Here is a 16,640-nt window from a genome sequence, read left to right as displayed (position 1 = left end):
TGCAGTCCTCTCAATCTCAGGATCAAAAAGGAGTTGATCTGTAGGTATACGTCCTCGCATAAACTGTAATCTGAAAAACTAACCAAGCAAATTAACAAACACAAGGAAAATAAATTTAGAAACAAGATATTAATTATAAGACTCAATACAAAACAAACTATTGCAATGCTTGCAATATCTAAACAACAATCCCCAGCAACGGCGCCATTTTGTTGAAAGAGTATTGTGGTGTACTTTTCGTTTATATCGTATCCACAGGGATTATTGTGATATCACCGCCGTTCTATAGCCTATTTTGTCATGAGTTAATGTTACTTTAGTTTTGGGTTTGCAAAAGATCATTCAATCACTTTAGTAGCAAAGAGTAAATTAATGAAAGTTCTAAGTTAAAGAAAATGTATCAAGATTCGATTTCATCGACCTAAATTTGTATGTATCCTTATAAATATACGTATATGAACTCGGTAACGATCAATATAATTACGTATCGACGCCTATATCGTCCGTGTCCGCAACGATATAGTTAGATTTACCGTATTGTTTAACCGACGATTTCTCCACCGTTTAAACAATACAAATAACGTTTTAAAACCGATACTAAGTAAACATCAAATGCTAAATCCATGTCTGCAACTTATAGTTTGATAAATGATAAAGTTAGGTCTAGATACAAACATTGATATCTCAAACATTTATACCATAGAAAAGCTTTAATAAACAAACTAAACCATCTATATTGATCATCACTTGTTCATACACAATATATTCACAAGAAATACATACAAAAGGCTAGGAAGATTACATCTTATCTTGATACAAATGAGATTTAGCTATCCATGAGAATGGTAGCTTGCTTAAGAAGGAAAGGATGAAGATCAACAAGTATCTACGGCGATTAATCGACGATCAAAGCTTCGAATCTCCAATTCTTCACTTGCTACAGTAGTTAGGGTTCAAGAGCTCTCAATATATCAAGAAGAAGAAGTCAAATATCACATTTACTCCTTATATAGTAAAACAGTTTTCTGTCCAGGGCGCGTCGCGCCCTCCAGCGCGCTTCGCGCCATTACACTTAAGAAATATAAACCGCCAATGCGCGCGACGCGCGCAACTCTCTGCTTTGAAGCTCCACAATATCTTGCCCAGGGCGCGACGCGCCCATATCTCCGCGCGACGCGCGCTAACCTCTGCCCAGCACTCTCCAATGAAGGCCAAAACAAGCTCCAAACTTCCCAAAAATGGCTAAAACCTACAAGATCACAACTAAAACACATATTATCATTAAAAGAAATCTTAAAATTATAAACTATAAATAATTATCTAAAACTTCAGGGAATTGTACGAATATACGATAAAAACGGTCGAAATGTGCCATTAATTAAACTAAATATTAACACAATTTGGCACCTAACAGTAGAATGATGTGACGGTGGCCCAAGTTAATTTTATCGGGGGCCCACGGTAGGTGCCAATTTTACTTGCTAGAAATACAAATGTGTGACAATCCCTGGCGATTAACGGCTCTTAGAGGCTTTAGGGTTGTTATGATATTGAGAGTTAGCTCACATGGAGATGAGAAGTACGACCCTGGTGTATTAATAGTCCCTAGAGCCATTAACAGAGTCTTCCTAGGATGTAGCAGCCACTCCAAGAATGGGTAGTTGATTCCCTGAAGTCTAGAAAGTGTAGTTAAATTCCACTATCTCGTATATATTGTTCATTGATCCAATATATGTCTCATGCATGATTGTGCATTGTTAATGAATGCTTAGGATTCGGGTGGTGTATCTGAACAAGGGGCGCCTGATTCGAAAGACGGACACTCAACCTAAATATTGTAGTATGACAATTATACTAATTGACCATCATGTTATAGGAGATTAGAATCCACGACATCATCCATATTTCATATGCATCACCTTCAAGTAACTTTGGCGTCATAAAATCAAACCAAATACAACCAATTTTATTGAATCAAACAGATCTAATTATAAAAAGGGTTATAGTCAGAGTTTTTACAAACAAAATAAAATAAAGACGAAACACCCACTTAAAGTAACATTGGCTACAACAAAAGATTTTTAACTGTGACAGAAGTTATGAATAGAGCAAAGACTCTCAAAATGGCGGAAATAGAATAAATAAATTAATATCAATATGAAAAGAAAATCGTAAAATGAGAGAGAATACAAACAAAGGTAGTAAATTTAAAAAACATACCAGTCAGGCAGTCACAAAGGCAGTTTAAGTAACAAGGACGGAATATTCGATGCCCAACCCCCTTGGATGAGCTTAAAGGTGATCGAAAGTTAAGCATTATGCGGTGGATATCCGACATAAACTCTGTCGTTTTGATAAAATGAATGGATTGAAAGAAAATCCACAATGAAAGAAAGAGAATTGTGGAAACTGTGTGGCCATTGTTGGACAAAATAACGCAATCAAAAAGGGGACGACATTAGGGTTTTATGATTGAGGTAAATGAGTTCTTTGGTAGATACATGAGAGAGTGTTATAGAAAATAAATAGAAACTTCTCCAAAGAAAAGTGGGAAGAAAAAAATTTATTGATAAATGTTAAAAAAGAAACTTAAAAGATTGACTGAGATTTTTTTTTAATAAAACACTAATGAAATTTTTTATTAATGAAATATTAAAAACATGTTGGCCCCTTATTTTTTTTTATAGCCAAATTACTTTAGCAATTGATTTAGTGATGAAAATTATTCTATTCAAATTGCGGTCTCTAACTCGGTCTCTAAAGTGACCAAAAATATTTAGTCACCAAATCGGTCACTAAAAGCGATTTTTCTAGTAGTGTGACTTATTGACGTCGTATGCATTCTTGATCTATCTTCCTTGACCATCTATAAGCATAACAATTACATTCTTCTTTTGTCTTTGGAATGTTTTAACATGTTAATAGCATGTTTTGTATCCCCGCCCACCAAACACTCTGCTATTGGTCATTGAAACTACAAAAGTTCTACTTGATGCAAGATTTTAGTCATTTCTCGATGAAGCTTTCTTTCTAATTGAGAAAGGCCATATTGATCTCTCCCATTTTGAATGCAACATCGAATATCATTCAATTTGGCCATCATTTCTAACTTCTGTTGAATAATGTTGTTAACAACGTGCATTTTCCATTGAACCGCATGATTTCTAATTTGCAACAAATTATCTATCATATTCATACTTAGATTCCAAATGTTGCGAATAGTATCATCACATATCTCTTCCAAAAGCCATACACTTTAAAACCTGAAAATTTTATCTGCTCTCTCAAAGTTATCCTCATTGATAATTATGAGTATTAGGTGGTGATCTGAAAAGTCTAATTGTGTTAGAGTTTTCACAAAAGCATTTGTAAAGTTTAACCTCCACTACTCAATACACAAATCTTGGTCTAACTTCTCGTAAATCTTTCTCCCATCTTGATAGATTAATCCTCACCAAATAAATTTGCTGCCAACAAAATTCAACGAAGAGCTGGCAAGGTCTACCTTTGTACCTACTATAAACAAAAATGTACTTATAAGGTTTGTAAAATAATCAATATACCTGACCTATACATATACCATATATGTCATTTATCTAATGAATAAAAAATATTTTTTACTTATAATGGTGTCTAATATTAAAATTTGGAGTTAGACATCACTTCATTTATTTATCCCTATTTAATATCTATAAAATTAACACAAATGATATATAAATTTCAGTAATTTAATAAATAAACCTCATTATTTATTATGTCTCAAAAAATGCCTCATCTATATTTTTTATTGTTATCTTAAAATAATTGTTTCTTTTATCTATCATATTAATTACTTAAATTTATTTCTTTTATATTAATGATGAAATGTCTCAACTTTGAAACCACAACTCTTTTGTCAGTGTGAGTCAATTTTATAAAATACTTTATAATTTATCTTTTCATATAACAATAATATATTTTTTTAATATATGTAAAAATAATGATATTTTTTTAATGAATATCTATTATCAATGTAAAATAACGTTAGACGATGTAATAGAAACTAGTACCATTTTACCAAGTTGTATCAACTAGTGTTACATATTTACATCTTGACAGAAGTCCGTTTATCAAATAATTTTAACGTAAAATTGATAATTTCAAAAATTACAAATTAAAAATAAATTTATATTTTTGAACCAATCAAGATCAAAAGACCTAAAATTTTAGACAAATTCTTTGATATCCTTTAGTTTTAATTGGTACCAGCTAGTATTCTTAGTATTAATTGATTTAAAATTTTAATTTTTTTCAAAAATAAAATAATATTAAAAAATAATATGACATTCAATATCTTTATTTAATTGAGAAAATATATCAATACCCAACCAAATTCAAGAGTACTAAAATCTTTGTCCAAATTTTAATTCCTTGACTTCGACAAAAAGTATGGATGAATTGACTTGTCACAAACAAAAAAAAAATCTCTACGAAAAAACAAATCCAGGAAACAAATTGACCATCTTAAAACAAATTGACCATGTTAAAAAAGCACGAGCACCGCTTGGAATTTCTGAGTGATATATCCAATAGAAATTAGCCAAATCATCTATCAATCACCCAATAGAAATAAGCCACATCAGAACAAAACACGTATTTTCAACAAAACATATACAAGAAGCGGTAAATAAAAATAAATAAATAAATAAATAAAATAAAAAACAAAACGCACAAAAACCCCGAACCCAATTCATCACCATCATCCTCCAAATCAAACTCAGATCTGAAAATCACGTTCGATTAGGTTACTATTTACTACTATCATTCTGAAAATTGTTGCACCACTATAGAACTTGGCCATGGCTGCGCCATTTTTCTCAACGCCTTTTCAGCCTTATGTTTATCAGGTGATTACACCAATTTTTTCAATCATCTGTTTATGTTAACCTAGATTCTGTAATAGCTTTCATGAAATTGAAGTGTTCCTGAATTTTGTGAAATTAATTTAGGTTTTGCAATTAATACTGATCCTTAGTTAGTTTCATACAAAGTTTTGCTTGAGTTTATGATCGTCATAATTTACTCTTTGGCTGAACTCATTTGTTCTTTTCAATTATCCTTCACAATGTCTTGATGAATTTTCATCTAATGTTGTTTAGAGCCAGCAAGATGCAATGATCCCTTTTCAGATTTTAGGTGGTGAAGCTCAGGTGGTTCAGGTATATGTGACTATCCTGAGTCTTAAATTTCAATCTCTTTTTGTCTTTCTTTTGATATTATCAACAATATATAATTATGTAACATCGTTTATCCCTTGGTTCTTGCAATCCAGATAATGTTGAAGCCACAAGAAAAAATCATCGCTAAGCCTGGTAAGCTGTTTGCTCAAAACCTTCAGGGGTCAATTTATTTCCTTCATATATTATACATAACTTACAGTTGGAATTGTGGAGCACACTTGCCAATATTTTTAATTGAATCTGTACGTTATGGCAATTGTAGGTTCCATGTGCTTTATGTCGGGGTCAGTTGAAATGGAAAATGCATATGTTCCAGAAAATGAAGTAGGCATATGGCAGTGGTTGTTTGGCAAAACTATATCTAACATTGTTGTTCGCAATTCTGGACCAAGTGATGGGTTTGTTGGAATTGCTGCGCCTTATTTTGCTAGAATTCTCCCGGTTTGTACCTACATCTCTGAATTGTTTAAATAGTGGATTGTTACACTATTAAATTTCAAAATCCATTATTTGTATCTATCTAGCTGAAATTATTTCATATATGACTGTGTGTTTGCTACTTATTTGAATACAGATTGATTTGGCAATGTTTAATGGAGAGATCCTGTGTCAGGTATATCCAATTTCTTTTCGAATGTTGTTCAGATTGATTCAAATACTAAAATTTGATTTCTATGGATTTACTCGTTGGTAATCATTAGTATTTTTTAATCTAAGGACCTGAAATACAAACTAACTTCATTTTGAATTTTTTGTAGCCTGATGCATTTTTGTGCTCGGTCAATGACGTGAAGGTCAGCAACATGGTTGATCAAAGGGGGCGTAATGTTGTTGCTGGGGCTGAGGTGAGATATTTAGGACCTAATAACTTAAAATTTGGCCACTTGTCCGGGAAGCAATTTTAGTTTTTTTGTTTTGATTGTTATTATTATTATTGTTATATCTATATTATATGAAATGGACAATGTACTCGCGCTCAAAGATTTGGCATTCTGAGTAGGCTGCAATGTCTACGGTGTTCTATCATATTATCTACCACGACATTTAGCACCTGACATTTGGGCTTCAGATTTTGTTTGTGACTTTTTCCTCAAAATCAGTATAAACTTTTTTTTTTAATAATAAATCAGTATAAACTTTATCAGTCATGTTTCTTCCGACATAATCTGTTTTCAATTGGAAAATAAATGTGGAAGTGGAAGAAGTTAAAGTATTATTGTCATGCGTATATATTACTTCTCTAAAACCAGGTTCATGTTATAGGCTTTTTTGAGGCAGAAGTTATCCGGCCAAGGGCTTGCATTCATTCTAGGGGGTGGATCTGGTATATTTTCTTGACTTGTATACATATTATAGCATTATTTTTTTTATTTTGGTTTCCGGATCCTTTGGAGTATTTTTGTTTTTCTTTATTACTGTACTCCTGTAGTATTTCTCATTGGATTGCTCTTGTGGATTATCTTCATTGTTAGTTGTACAGAAAATTCTTGAGGTTGGTGAAGTTCTAGCTGTTGATGTTTCTTGCATTGTTGCTGTGACGAGTACAGTAGATATCCAAATAAAATATAATGGTCCTGCAAGAAGGACAATGTTTGGAGTAAGTAGCTTCTATTTCTGAAGTATTTTCATCTTCCACAGTAAATACCGTTCTTGTGAACTATTCTTTTTTGTGTGGGCTCATAAAATGTGTTTGATTGTTACATATATGTTTTCCTAATAACACTTCACAAGTTTAGAAACTTTGTAGTTGCAGTTAATTCTCTCCCTTCCTCTTCAATAATTGCAGTTGCAGTATTCAGTTCCAAGTTTTTATGCTCATCACTGAAGACTTCACTAGCCGATAACCTCAGTAGGAAACTTTGTCAGGAAAGAAGGAAGGGGTAAATAGAGAAAACAGTTAGTTGGTTAGTTAGTTAGTTAGAATGTCTTTGGGTAGGTAAATTTAGAAATATTAGGGAGTACAAGGGTATATCAGTTGGATAATTAGGGAAAATAAGGATGGAAGGATTCATTAATAATATAGTAGGGAGGATAGGGAATGGTTTGAGGGAATACTGAGGAGAGGGAAAAGGGAGGAAGTATAAACTCCAACCTTGTTTGGATCCATCATCCAAAATGACAGAGAATATTAAGATATGTAAAGCATATGATTCAAACAGACGTTGCTCGAGTTTAAGAGAAACTTTTCCTGCACAACTACTGATGTACAGGTTTATGAGACCAAGAGTGAGACCGTAAAAATTGCAGCGGATGAGTAGTTTATGAATGGAAGTATTAGAGAGAAGTTAGATAAAACCTGTTTTGGAAAAAAAAAAGTTATTCTCACCTGAGTTGGTTTGGACACTTGTAAAAAATTTTAACAATGAGGAAACTTTGACAAAAGATTGTCTTAAGATAAGAGGGAGAATGAAGAAAACTATAGGTCAAACTATTAAGAAGGATTTAGATTAAATGGATTACTAATAGAAATTATTTATGATAAATCATCAGTAGCCTTTTTGTACACCGCATAGTATTGTACGAATGGGAACCACCATGTCTCCCTTGATATTGGATTCCTGTCAAAATACATCTTAATTTTCTTAAGAGTCTTATACATATGATTGTGATCTTGAAATTACAGGGTGACAATGCGGTAACAGCTCTTCTAACTGGACCAGGCATTGTGTTCATACAAAGTTTACCCTTTCCCCGTTTCTCTCAGCGAATTGCTAGGTAATCACTCTGCTAGTTAGAAGTGTAATCAAAACATCAATTAAATTACTGCCATGGATTGTTCAATGATTTTATAATATGATTATTCATTATCTGATTTTCAGGGCGGTGACATCGCCTAACATGAGGGAAAATCCAAAGTTTTTCGTACAGATCGCCCTTTTCTTTTTCCTGGCATATGTTGTCATTGTATCTTCATTAATATTGACAGATGTATGAATGATACTTTTTAGTTTTTGTTGAATATCATTATAGGTAGGTGGTGCCCTGGATTCCTATGTCAATATTGAATTTCTTTTTGGCAGATCATCTTTGCCATTTTTTATAAATCTAAATTGTATTATTTTGTTTATCACTAAAATAGAAATAATTGTATTTCATTAGTAGACCATTTGTGTAGAGTGACTTTTCGTTCTATTATGAATTGTTGGATTTTTTTTCAGCTTTTCAATTATATTATCAGTACCAGTACATAGTTTAAAGGAGATTCTTTTGAAAATCATGAAAGTTTACCCGTGGCATTTTCCCCATTGACGATCGGTCAACCTGAGCACAAGGGTTTTAGATGATTGACTTTGTGACTGAGTATTCTTGAATGTAGAATGTTGTGTAGTTCATGTTAGGAAAGTTTTACCTTTTGGAAGGTATGTTGCTCCAGGGGAATGTATGCTATGAGTGAGGATATTTGCTTCTATGAGACGATACAATCAATAACATTTTTGTGATGACTTTGAATAGAAAGACTGGAGGTAAAGAAGATTATATGAATCTAATGAAGTAGGCACGAACAAAAAAATTAATGCAATAAGAAGTAATGAATGATGCATCAGCTAACTTAACAAAGGTCTATCAATTACTACTTTTATGTATATTGAGTTCATCTCATGCTAATATTCCTCTTTCAAAATGTAAATGAAAATCTGCTAATCTATTTTCTAAACTCACCGTCTATGTTATGGCATTTACTAATTGTACCCATTTGCTAGTCTTAAAACTTTCTAAATATACGAACATATTAATTGATAAGTAATACTTCCTCCGTTTTTTTTTAAATGCCATATTTGTGAAAATTGTATGTTTTTTTAGAGTAAAAAGGTAGTGCACGTTTTATACTGTCATCTAATAGAAAATCATCAATTTGTCATGTCATTAAATTTATTTTAAAATAAAATAATGGTTTAATTGGAGACATGGTGGTGATTGGTTGACAATGTAATGTTTTACACTGTCGGTGCATCATCCATTTTTTTTTAATTATCGTTTTTCAAAATTTAAAATAGTAATACGATTATAGTTTTATAGAAATTAGTAATAAAAAAATATAGGAACTAAAGTTCCAATTAAAACAAAGAAAATTTTTTTATCCACCTTCCTATGGGGTCACCCCTAGCGAAAACCCCAACTTACCCCTGCTTCGAAGATGTATCTCCGAAGTAATTTTTTTTTTAGATTTTTTCAGACTTCGGAAATACATCTCCGAAAACACCAAAAAATTGGTGTTTTCGGAGATGCATTTCTAAAATGCATGAAAATTAAAAAAATACGTTGTTTTTTACAGTCAGGTATTATTTCGGAAGTTCATTTCCGAAAAAAAGTGTTCATATACCATTTTCCCTCCTTCACTATTTCATCATTTTTCTCCAAAACAAACTCAAATCCTCTCCAAAACTTCCATCAAAATCAAACCATTTTTCGTCTCAAAATCAAGTTTCAAACCGTTGATCACGTTAAAGGGAGCATAGAAAGCTACAATTTGAGGTAAACATCTCTCATTTCATTCCCTACTTCACTACATTGATTGATGAAATCTGTGATGGAAACTGCGATGGTTCGGAAGTGCATTTCCGAACTAAGTTACCTAACAAATTTCCGAATTAAGTTACCTAACAAATGCGGATTCACCGACACCAAAGTCCAAGTGTAGTGGTAACAAAGGAGCCCGTATTTCAAAGCCGTCTCGCACACCTCCGATCAAAAAATCTCCCATGATCTACATTGAAGAGATGCCGCTTTTTATGCACAAATATATTGACAACATAGTTAATGTTGGAGGCGACGACAATTGTGGATATCGGGCCGTTGCGGGTTTGCTCGGAAAAGGAGAAGAAAATCACACTCTAATTCGACGAGAACTTATTTCGGAGTTGACTTCGCATCGGGACATCTACGCCCGACTCTATGAAAATCAAGAAAACTTTGAGAAACTTCATGATTCACTTGTTCCATCACTTAGAGGTATCGCCCCGGTTTCGAAGTGGAGGTCATTCCCCGATATGGGCCATCTAATAGCAAGTGCATATGATCGGGTGTGTGTCGATTTGACGAGATTTGGACTATGTGAGACATTCTTTCCACTTCATAGCCGACCGCCATTGGACGCGTCGAGCCGCATCATATGTCTCGGGTATCTAAGATCGCGCCACTTCGTGCAAGTTTTTTTGAAACCGGGGTGTCCTATACCGGCTACTTCTTGTCAATGGATGACACATCATTCAAATGAGGCGGAGACTTGGCCGGATCCTTTCGTTTCAAGAATGGCGGAGTTTGAAGAAATGATGAGCCAAGAGCGTGAGGAAAATAGAGAGCGATCGAAGAACATACCGATTTTAGATTTAGGCGCCACCAATTGGTTCGGCGAATTTTAGTTTTTACCGGGCCGTTTTTTGTTTGTAATGACCGGTGCGTGTCCTTTTTTGTATGTATTCTCGTTTACCATATAAAATCGGACCGATTCAATACATATATAATATAAGTATGTTTTATGTTGTCATTGACATTTTTATGCCTATTTTATATGCATTTGGTATTGTTAACCCAAAACAGAATGCAAGTCTTAAAATTTGAAATTCACCTCTGTTTCTGCATAATTCGGAAGTTCATTTCCGAATTATACATGTTTTCAGACCAATTCGGAAGTTCATTTCCGAAACTTCCACTGAATGCAGGATAAGGTTTGTTGGACCATTATTACTCCAATAAGTCTATAAATACAACACTCTTCTTCATCATCTTCACACCACAAAACACAAATGACACAAACCTACCCCCACCTAGCATTCGTCTACTTCACCAGTGGCTACCCGATGCCGTTCCAATTCCGCTTCTCGCGCGACACACCGTTTGCGGACTTGATAACTTCGCTCAACACGCTATTGCAATATCCAAAAAATTGGAAGGTTGTCAAGCTTGAGTACTGTTCGCCATCGCTTAACGACGACGAAGACGTTGAGTTCACACCATTCGAGGTCAAGAACGACGAAGATTTAGCGGTTTTGTGGACAACTTTCGACCGATTTTCTTCGAAGGGTCCGATCGAGTTGGATGCGAAACTTCAAAGATCGGGGGCCGACGTTATCAAAATGTTGACTCATCCTCACCTACCCGTGTTTAACAATATGTAACTTTAATCTTATGTAATGTGATCGATGTAATCTTCATCCGTTAGATAAATCGAATCGTTGTTGTTTATTATTTTTCTTCTGTCCCAGACCTTATTTCGGAAGTACATTTCCGAATTCTTCAAAGGGGGGTGAATTCGGAGATGCACTTCCGAATTCACCTATTTTCTGGAAAAAAACAATATTTCGGATGTACATTTCCGAAATCAACGTTTTTTATCAAAAAAACACGTTTTCGGAAGTACATTTCCGAAATCACCTATTTTCTCATAAAATAAGGGACTTCGGAAATGCATTTCCGAAACAGGGGGTATTTTGGGGATTTCACCAGGGGTGACCAAGAAAGTAGGGAGGTGGATAAAGAAATTTCCAAAACAAATGGTATATGTTATAAAAATCAACGGTGATGAAAAGGGGTGAAAATTAAAAGCTATAAACGCTAAAAAAAAATTAAAACATGGACATCATTAAGTTAAGTATTTAGGGGTGGCAAAACGGGCCGCCCGCCGCTCGCCTCACCTTATGCCTGCCAAAAAACGAGTGGGGTGGACATGCCCGCCAAGTAAAATGGACATAAAAGTCATGTCCGTCCCGCCAAAATGGGGGGTTGGCGGGCTTACCCGCCTATTTTTATTTATATTTTTTAATAGATTAATAGGCTTTTTTTACCTTTTAATTAAACTTTTCACTTATTTTTTAAAATAATTTTTTATAAAATCAACTTTTTAACAAATTTACTTAAAAAATATTACATATATTTAAATAAATGTATAAAATAAACCATAAACAATTGTAATTACTAGAATTAACTAAAAAAAGAGTGAGTTTTGGAGGAGGGCGGCGGTCTTTGGCGGGCGGCGGTCTTTGGCGGAGCGGGTATGGCGGGCGACGGATTTTGACGGGGCGGGCTTTGGCGAACGGCGGGCCTACAATCACAACCCAACCCGCCATTTTTTGACGGGTGCGCGGGCCACGGCCCGTTTTACCACCCCTAAGTATTATTAAGGAACCATCTTTATTAAAACAAAAGAGTTCAGAATGCAAACTATTTGTGTGTTGTACAAGTACAAGGCTTATTGCTAAGTTCAGTATACAAACTACTAGTTTCCAACATGCAACAACCTTAAATAAAATATTTATATTCTTAAAAATCCATCTTTTTTTTTATTTCAGAGAGACCAGAATTTTTACAAATGCTCTCGGAAACTCTCAAAACATTTATGTGCCATTTCAATTGAATGTATATATTGGAAGTTATACCCAAAAACAGTTCATACAAGAAAAAGAAAAAAGGCAACTATAGAAAAATTGATCAGACACAATCACATGGATTTCTTCGAGAAAATCAATGCATGTCAGCTCCCTAAAGCAGAGGTAGAGTTATAGAACTCCCAAAACGAAAAAAAGAAAATATAAAAAATGGCAAATTCTCATTTTCTAAGAAAAATATAAACAAATTGAATCTATTAAATCATTTTAATTTTTAAAATTTCTTTCAAAACTCATCAAATAAAATATGAAATTTAACCAAAAAGTATAAAACACAAAGATTCAATATTTCAAAGAAAGACCACACAAGAACTCAAAGTTTATTACTTAAACCATTTTTTTCTAATTAAATAATTATGTCAACTTTTTTACCACCCTTGCACCTATTATTTTTAGGGATGTTCCTCCCCCCTTACAGGTGAAGAACTACTCTTGAATCTCAAAGTTGTCTTTCTAAAATAAAATAAGTATATCTCAAGATGCACTTAATGCACACCAAAACATTTAGCCAGAAAATGGGGTGAAATAAGGTGGAGATTTGTGTGAACGCTACTAGGTAGTTGAGGTCATTGATTTGGATATTGTCAAAGAGTTTGAAGGGTGTGCTTTGATCAAGCAAATCAGAAACATAATAGAGCTTTTTGTAGATGTGAATGTGTTGCACTCATGTAGAGAGGCTAATTTGTGTGTTGATAAATTAGCTAGAGCAGGCATTAAGAGTTATATAGACATTGAATTTCAGGATGAAATGTCAGGTTTCGTTCAAGATCAGATTTGTTTAGATTTGGTTGGCTCTGGTTTTGTTAGAGCTATTGTGTAGTCTTTTTCCTTGTTGAGCCTTTGACACTCTTCTCAATAAAGAAACATGTTGTAATTGAGAATTCTCCATTTTTCTAAAAAAATAGTTTGGAAATATATCTCTTGACTAACCCCTACATTTATTGTGTCAATCAGGATATTTGAATAAAACACTACCTTGCATGTATGTTTCACTCATGATCATATCGTCATTCTTCTTCAAACCCTACCAAAACTTCCTTCTATACTCAATCAAGTTTCTTACTTTAAAATAACATTTCTCTATTTTCATCACATAAAAAAGAACAAATATGTTGAAATTTAAGGTAATGTACATGTATTTCTTTCCTCATTATTTGCTAGAATCTAGTTTTTGTTTTGAAAAACGAGTGTTGTATCTGGAAGTGTATCTTTCAATTATTATTGAATATAATACGAAAGTGTATTTTCGGATTAGTGTGATGTTAAATTTAGTGAGTTTTTAATTTTTTTCCTGTTATGATTGAACTTATATATGGTGCACTCTGACGTTGTCCCCAAAGCTATTGTGTTATGTGTATATGGATGTTATATTTGGATGATGTCGAGGAGATGTTTATAAACAATTTGCAATAGAGAAGAAGCATGTTGTTCGTGAAAATATGCTCTAATGGATCCGCACAAAGGCTGCCAAATTGGGGTTTGACGTTGTAACTGGATGGTGAGATAATGGTTTTGATAGAAGACATGCATTTGTGATGTTGAGATGCGAAAGAAGTGGCAAGTACACAAAACATTTTCAGAAGATGAAATAGGATGACACCGAAACGAGGAAATGTGTGTCCTTTTAAGTTACACTAATACCTTATATTAAATAATACATGAACATTTAATGTGGCTATGGTATAGAAAATCATGATTGTGTTACAAAATATTTAGTTATTCCATTCCATGTCGTCTTAATCTTGAAATGAAGGATCTTGTTTCTGACATGACATTGAACATGGTGCAACCCAAAAACATACTTGCTGTGAAGACAAACTTTTTAATTATATGATGTTTTGATGAAAATACATTTATTCAAAGAAAGAAAAGATCTCTCAATATTGAAGAAGTCTTAAGAAAATAATTGATCATGCTTAAGTTAGATATCAAGGGATTGATCATGTGTTATGGTACACTGACAACTCAATTATGTATAAGTTTTAGGTGTTCGCAACCTTTCATATAAACCCTTCTAAAATTGCCATATCATGCATACAGGATTTCTATTCAAAATACACTTTAAAAGAGAAAAATTACAAATTCTTAAAGGGCGCAGTCAATTAAAAATATAGAACAATCAATCACATGTTTTCCCCTGACTTCGAAATTTCGACTGAAGCATCAATCGATTGATGCTAAAAGGCAATCAATCGAGGGGTCTTTTTATCTTAAAATTTTAACCCCACAATCGATTGCTCTTTGTAAATTTTTCATATTTTTGAACGGTGGCCATGGAACAATCGATTGACCTCTTAGTACAATTGATTGCTTCCTGGAGGTTTGTGAAAAAAACTGCCTTTACATTGCAATTATTCATGAAATCTTTTCCTAATCATTGCATTCAATCATGAATATTTTTCAAACATTGTTACTCTTTCAAGAGGCATCTTGTGGTGTATTTAAAGCAAGAATTTTTCAGATTTCAATTTACCTCTTTCATTAAAATTTTCAAATAATTCATATGTGTTTCAAAGTGTTCATATTCAAAACTCTTCGAAACTTTGCCTGCATAATTTTCATATATCATAGAAAAAATTCTTCAAACCTTTAGCACTCAAAGTTTACATTTTCTTGAATTGTTTATTTGAGAGAGAAGATAAAATTAGAATTTTGGAAATCATCCAAAATAACATGTACATATATATTTGTATCATTGTATTGTAACTTGTTCACCAAGTTTGTGGTAACAAGCCAGTTTAAGAGAAAATAGGGTTTTTTTCCTCAAAGTGTTGTAAGAAAAGAAAGTGGTGTGCTTTCTTGATTTTGTTAGAGGATTGTAGAGATTCTTGGAGTGAGGGTGTAAAAATATCTAACATAGTGAAAATCCTTGACATGGTGTGAATGGACTATACGTACTCTTGTTTATAATGGAAACTAGTACAATCCTTATGTCTCATTTACATTAGTGAACTTTTATTTTTTGCACTATAATTCATAAGTTCATCATTGTTCTTCCATAAAATAAAAGAAATAGGACATCGGAAAAATAACGAGAAATTTTCTTAAAACCTAATTCACCCCATCCCCTATCTTAGGTTGCACTCTAAACTTATATTTATCATCAGGGTGGGTTAAGGTAACTTTCTCCTCATTCTGGATAAATATGACTTATGCAAAACCGTTCTTGGTAGATGGTGGCAATAACAACAAACCTCATGTTTCATTGGTGAATAATATGACTTCTAGAAGATTCACATGCAAATGTACCTAGAGGCACATAGAGAAGAAACACGGGATGCTTTTGAAAATGGTTCATTCATTCCTACAACAATCATTAATAGTCTAGAACAATCAAAGGTGAAATGTTGTTTGAATAAAGATGACAAGAAGAAAGTATCATTAGACAAAAAGGCTAAAAACATTATTGCATCAACCCTAGGTATAAATGAATTCTTTTGTGTTTCTAATTGTAAAACAACAAAAGAAATTTGGGATACTTTGGAAATGACTCATGATGGTATGTTAGAAGTAAAAATATTCAAACTAAACAATTTATCACAAGAATATAAGATATTTATAATGTAGTACGGAGAAACAATCCTTAGTTTGCAAAAGAGATTCTCACATCACCTAGACCCAACAATCATCAAGAAGAGTATACAAGTCCTAACCAAATTTTAGCGTACTAGTTAAGTTATATCACAAGAGGACCAAAGACCCATATTTGATTTGTTTCTTCGCGTTCTAAAAAATTCTCCTCTGAGCCCTAGCCTATTCTTCATGTTCTCCTAATTCTACGATCATTCAAAATGAACTCTATCTCTCTTGTTTTCTCTTTTTACTTTGTTCCCCCTTGGACACTTTCTATGCTATTCCCCTTACGCCCTCACTTATCATCACAACGGTTGCATGAGTCCCAAAGGCTTCTGATGTTCAATTTCGACTTATGACAAGTCAAACAAGCAACAAACTCAGCAACTTCCTTTTTCATACCGGGCCATTAAAACAACTTCTTCAAATCCTAATACATCTTTGTAGCACCAGGATGATTACTTAA

At 33.4% G+C, this 16,640-nt stretch overlaps 1 protein-coding gene across 1 annotated transcript; it reads left to right on the top strand.

Annotated features, from left to right (window-relative positions):
• The first annotated feature begins 4,688 nt into the window (after window positions 1-4,688).
• On the top strand, window positions 4,689-8,263 carry LOC131606318 (uncharacterized). The gene is made up of 10 exons (XM_058878570.1): window positions 4,689-4,886; window positions 5,139-5,198; window positions 5,312-5,351; window positions 5,482-5,660; window positions 5,794-5,832; window positions 5,978-6,064; window positions 6,483-6,543; window positions 6,692-6,816; window positions 7,843-7,934; window positions 8,039-8,263. Exons 1-10 carry the CDS (start codon window positions 4,839-4,841, stop codon window positions 8,151-8,153), a joined length of 846 nt encoding a protein of 281 aa, XP_058734553.1. The 5' UTR covers window positions 4,689-4,838; the 3' UTR covers window positions 8,154-8,263.
• Window positions 8,264-16,640: the final 8,377 nt, after the last annotated feature.

The sequence above is a fragment of the Vicia villosa genome, linkage group LG1, assembly GCF_029867415.1.
Source record: "Vicia villosa cultivar HV-30 ecotype Madison, WI linkage group LG1, Vvil1.0, whole genome shotgun sequence".
NCBI lineage: Eukaryota > Viridiplantae > Streptophyta > Magnoliopsida > Fabales > Fabaceae > Vicia > Vicia villosa.
The sequence above is the reverse complement of the archived record's forward strand: the minus strand, read 5'-3'. Positions and strand labels throughout refer to the sequence as shown.

What these genes read in the sequence shown, in the direction of transcription:
- LOC131606318 (XM_058878570.1), top strand. Translation starts at nt 4,839, where the DNA reads ATGGCTGCGCCATTTTTCTCAACGCCTTTTCAGCCTTATGTTTATCAG. An exon ending in CATTCTAGGGGGTGGATCTG is followed by an intron (nt 6,544 to 6,691) that starts GTATATTTTCTT and finishes CTTCATTGTTAG; the next exon opens with TTGTACAGAAAATTCTTGAG. An exon ending in CAAGAAGGACAATGTTTGGA is followed by an intron (nt 6,817 to 7,842) that starts GTAAGTAGCTTC and finishes TTGAAATTACAG; the next exon opens with GGTGACAATGCGGTAACAGC.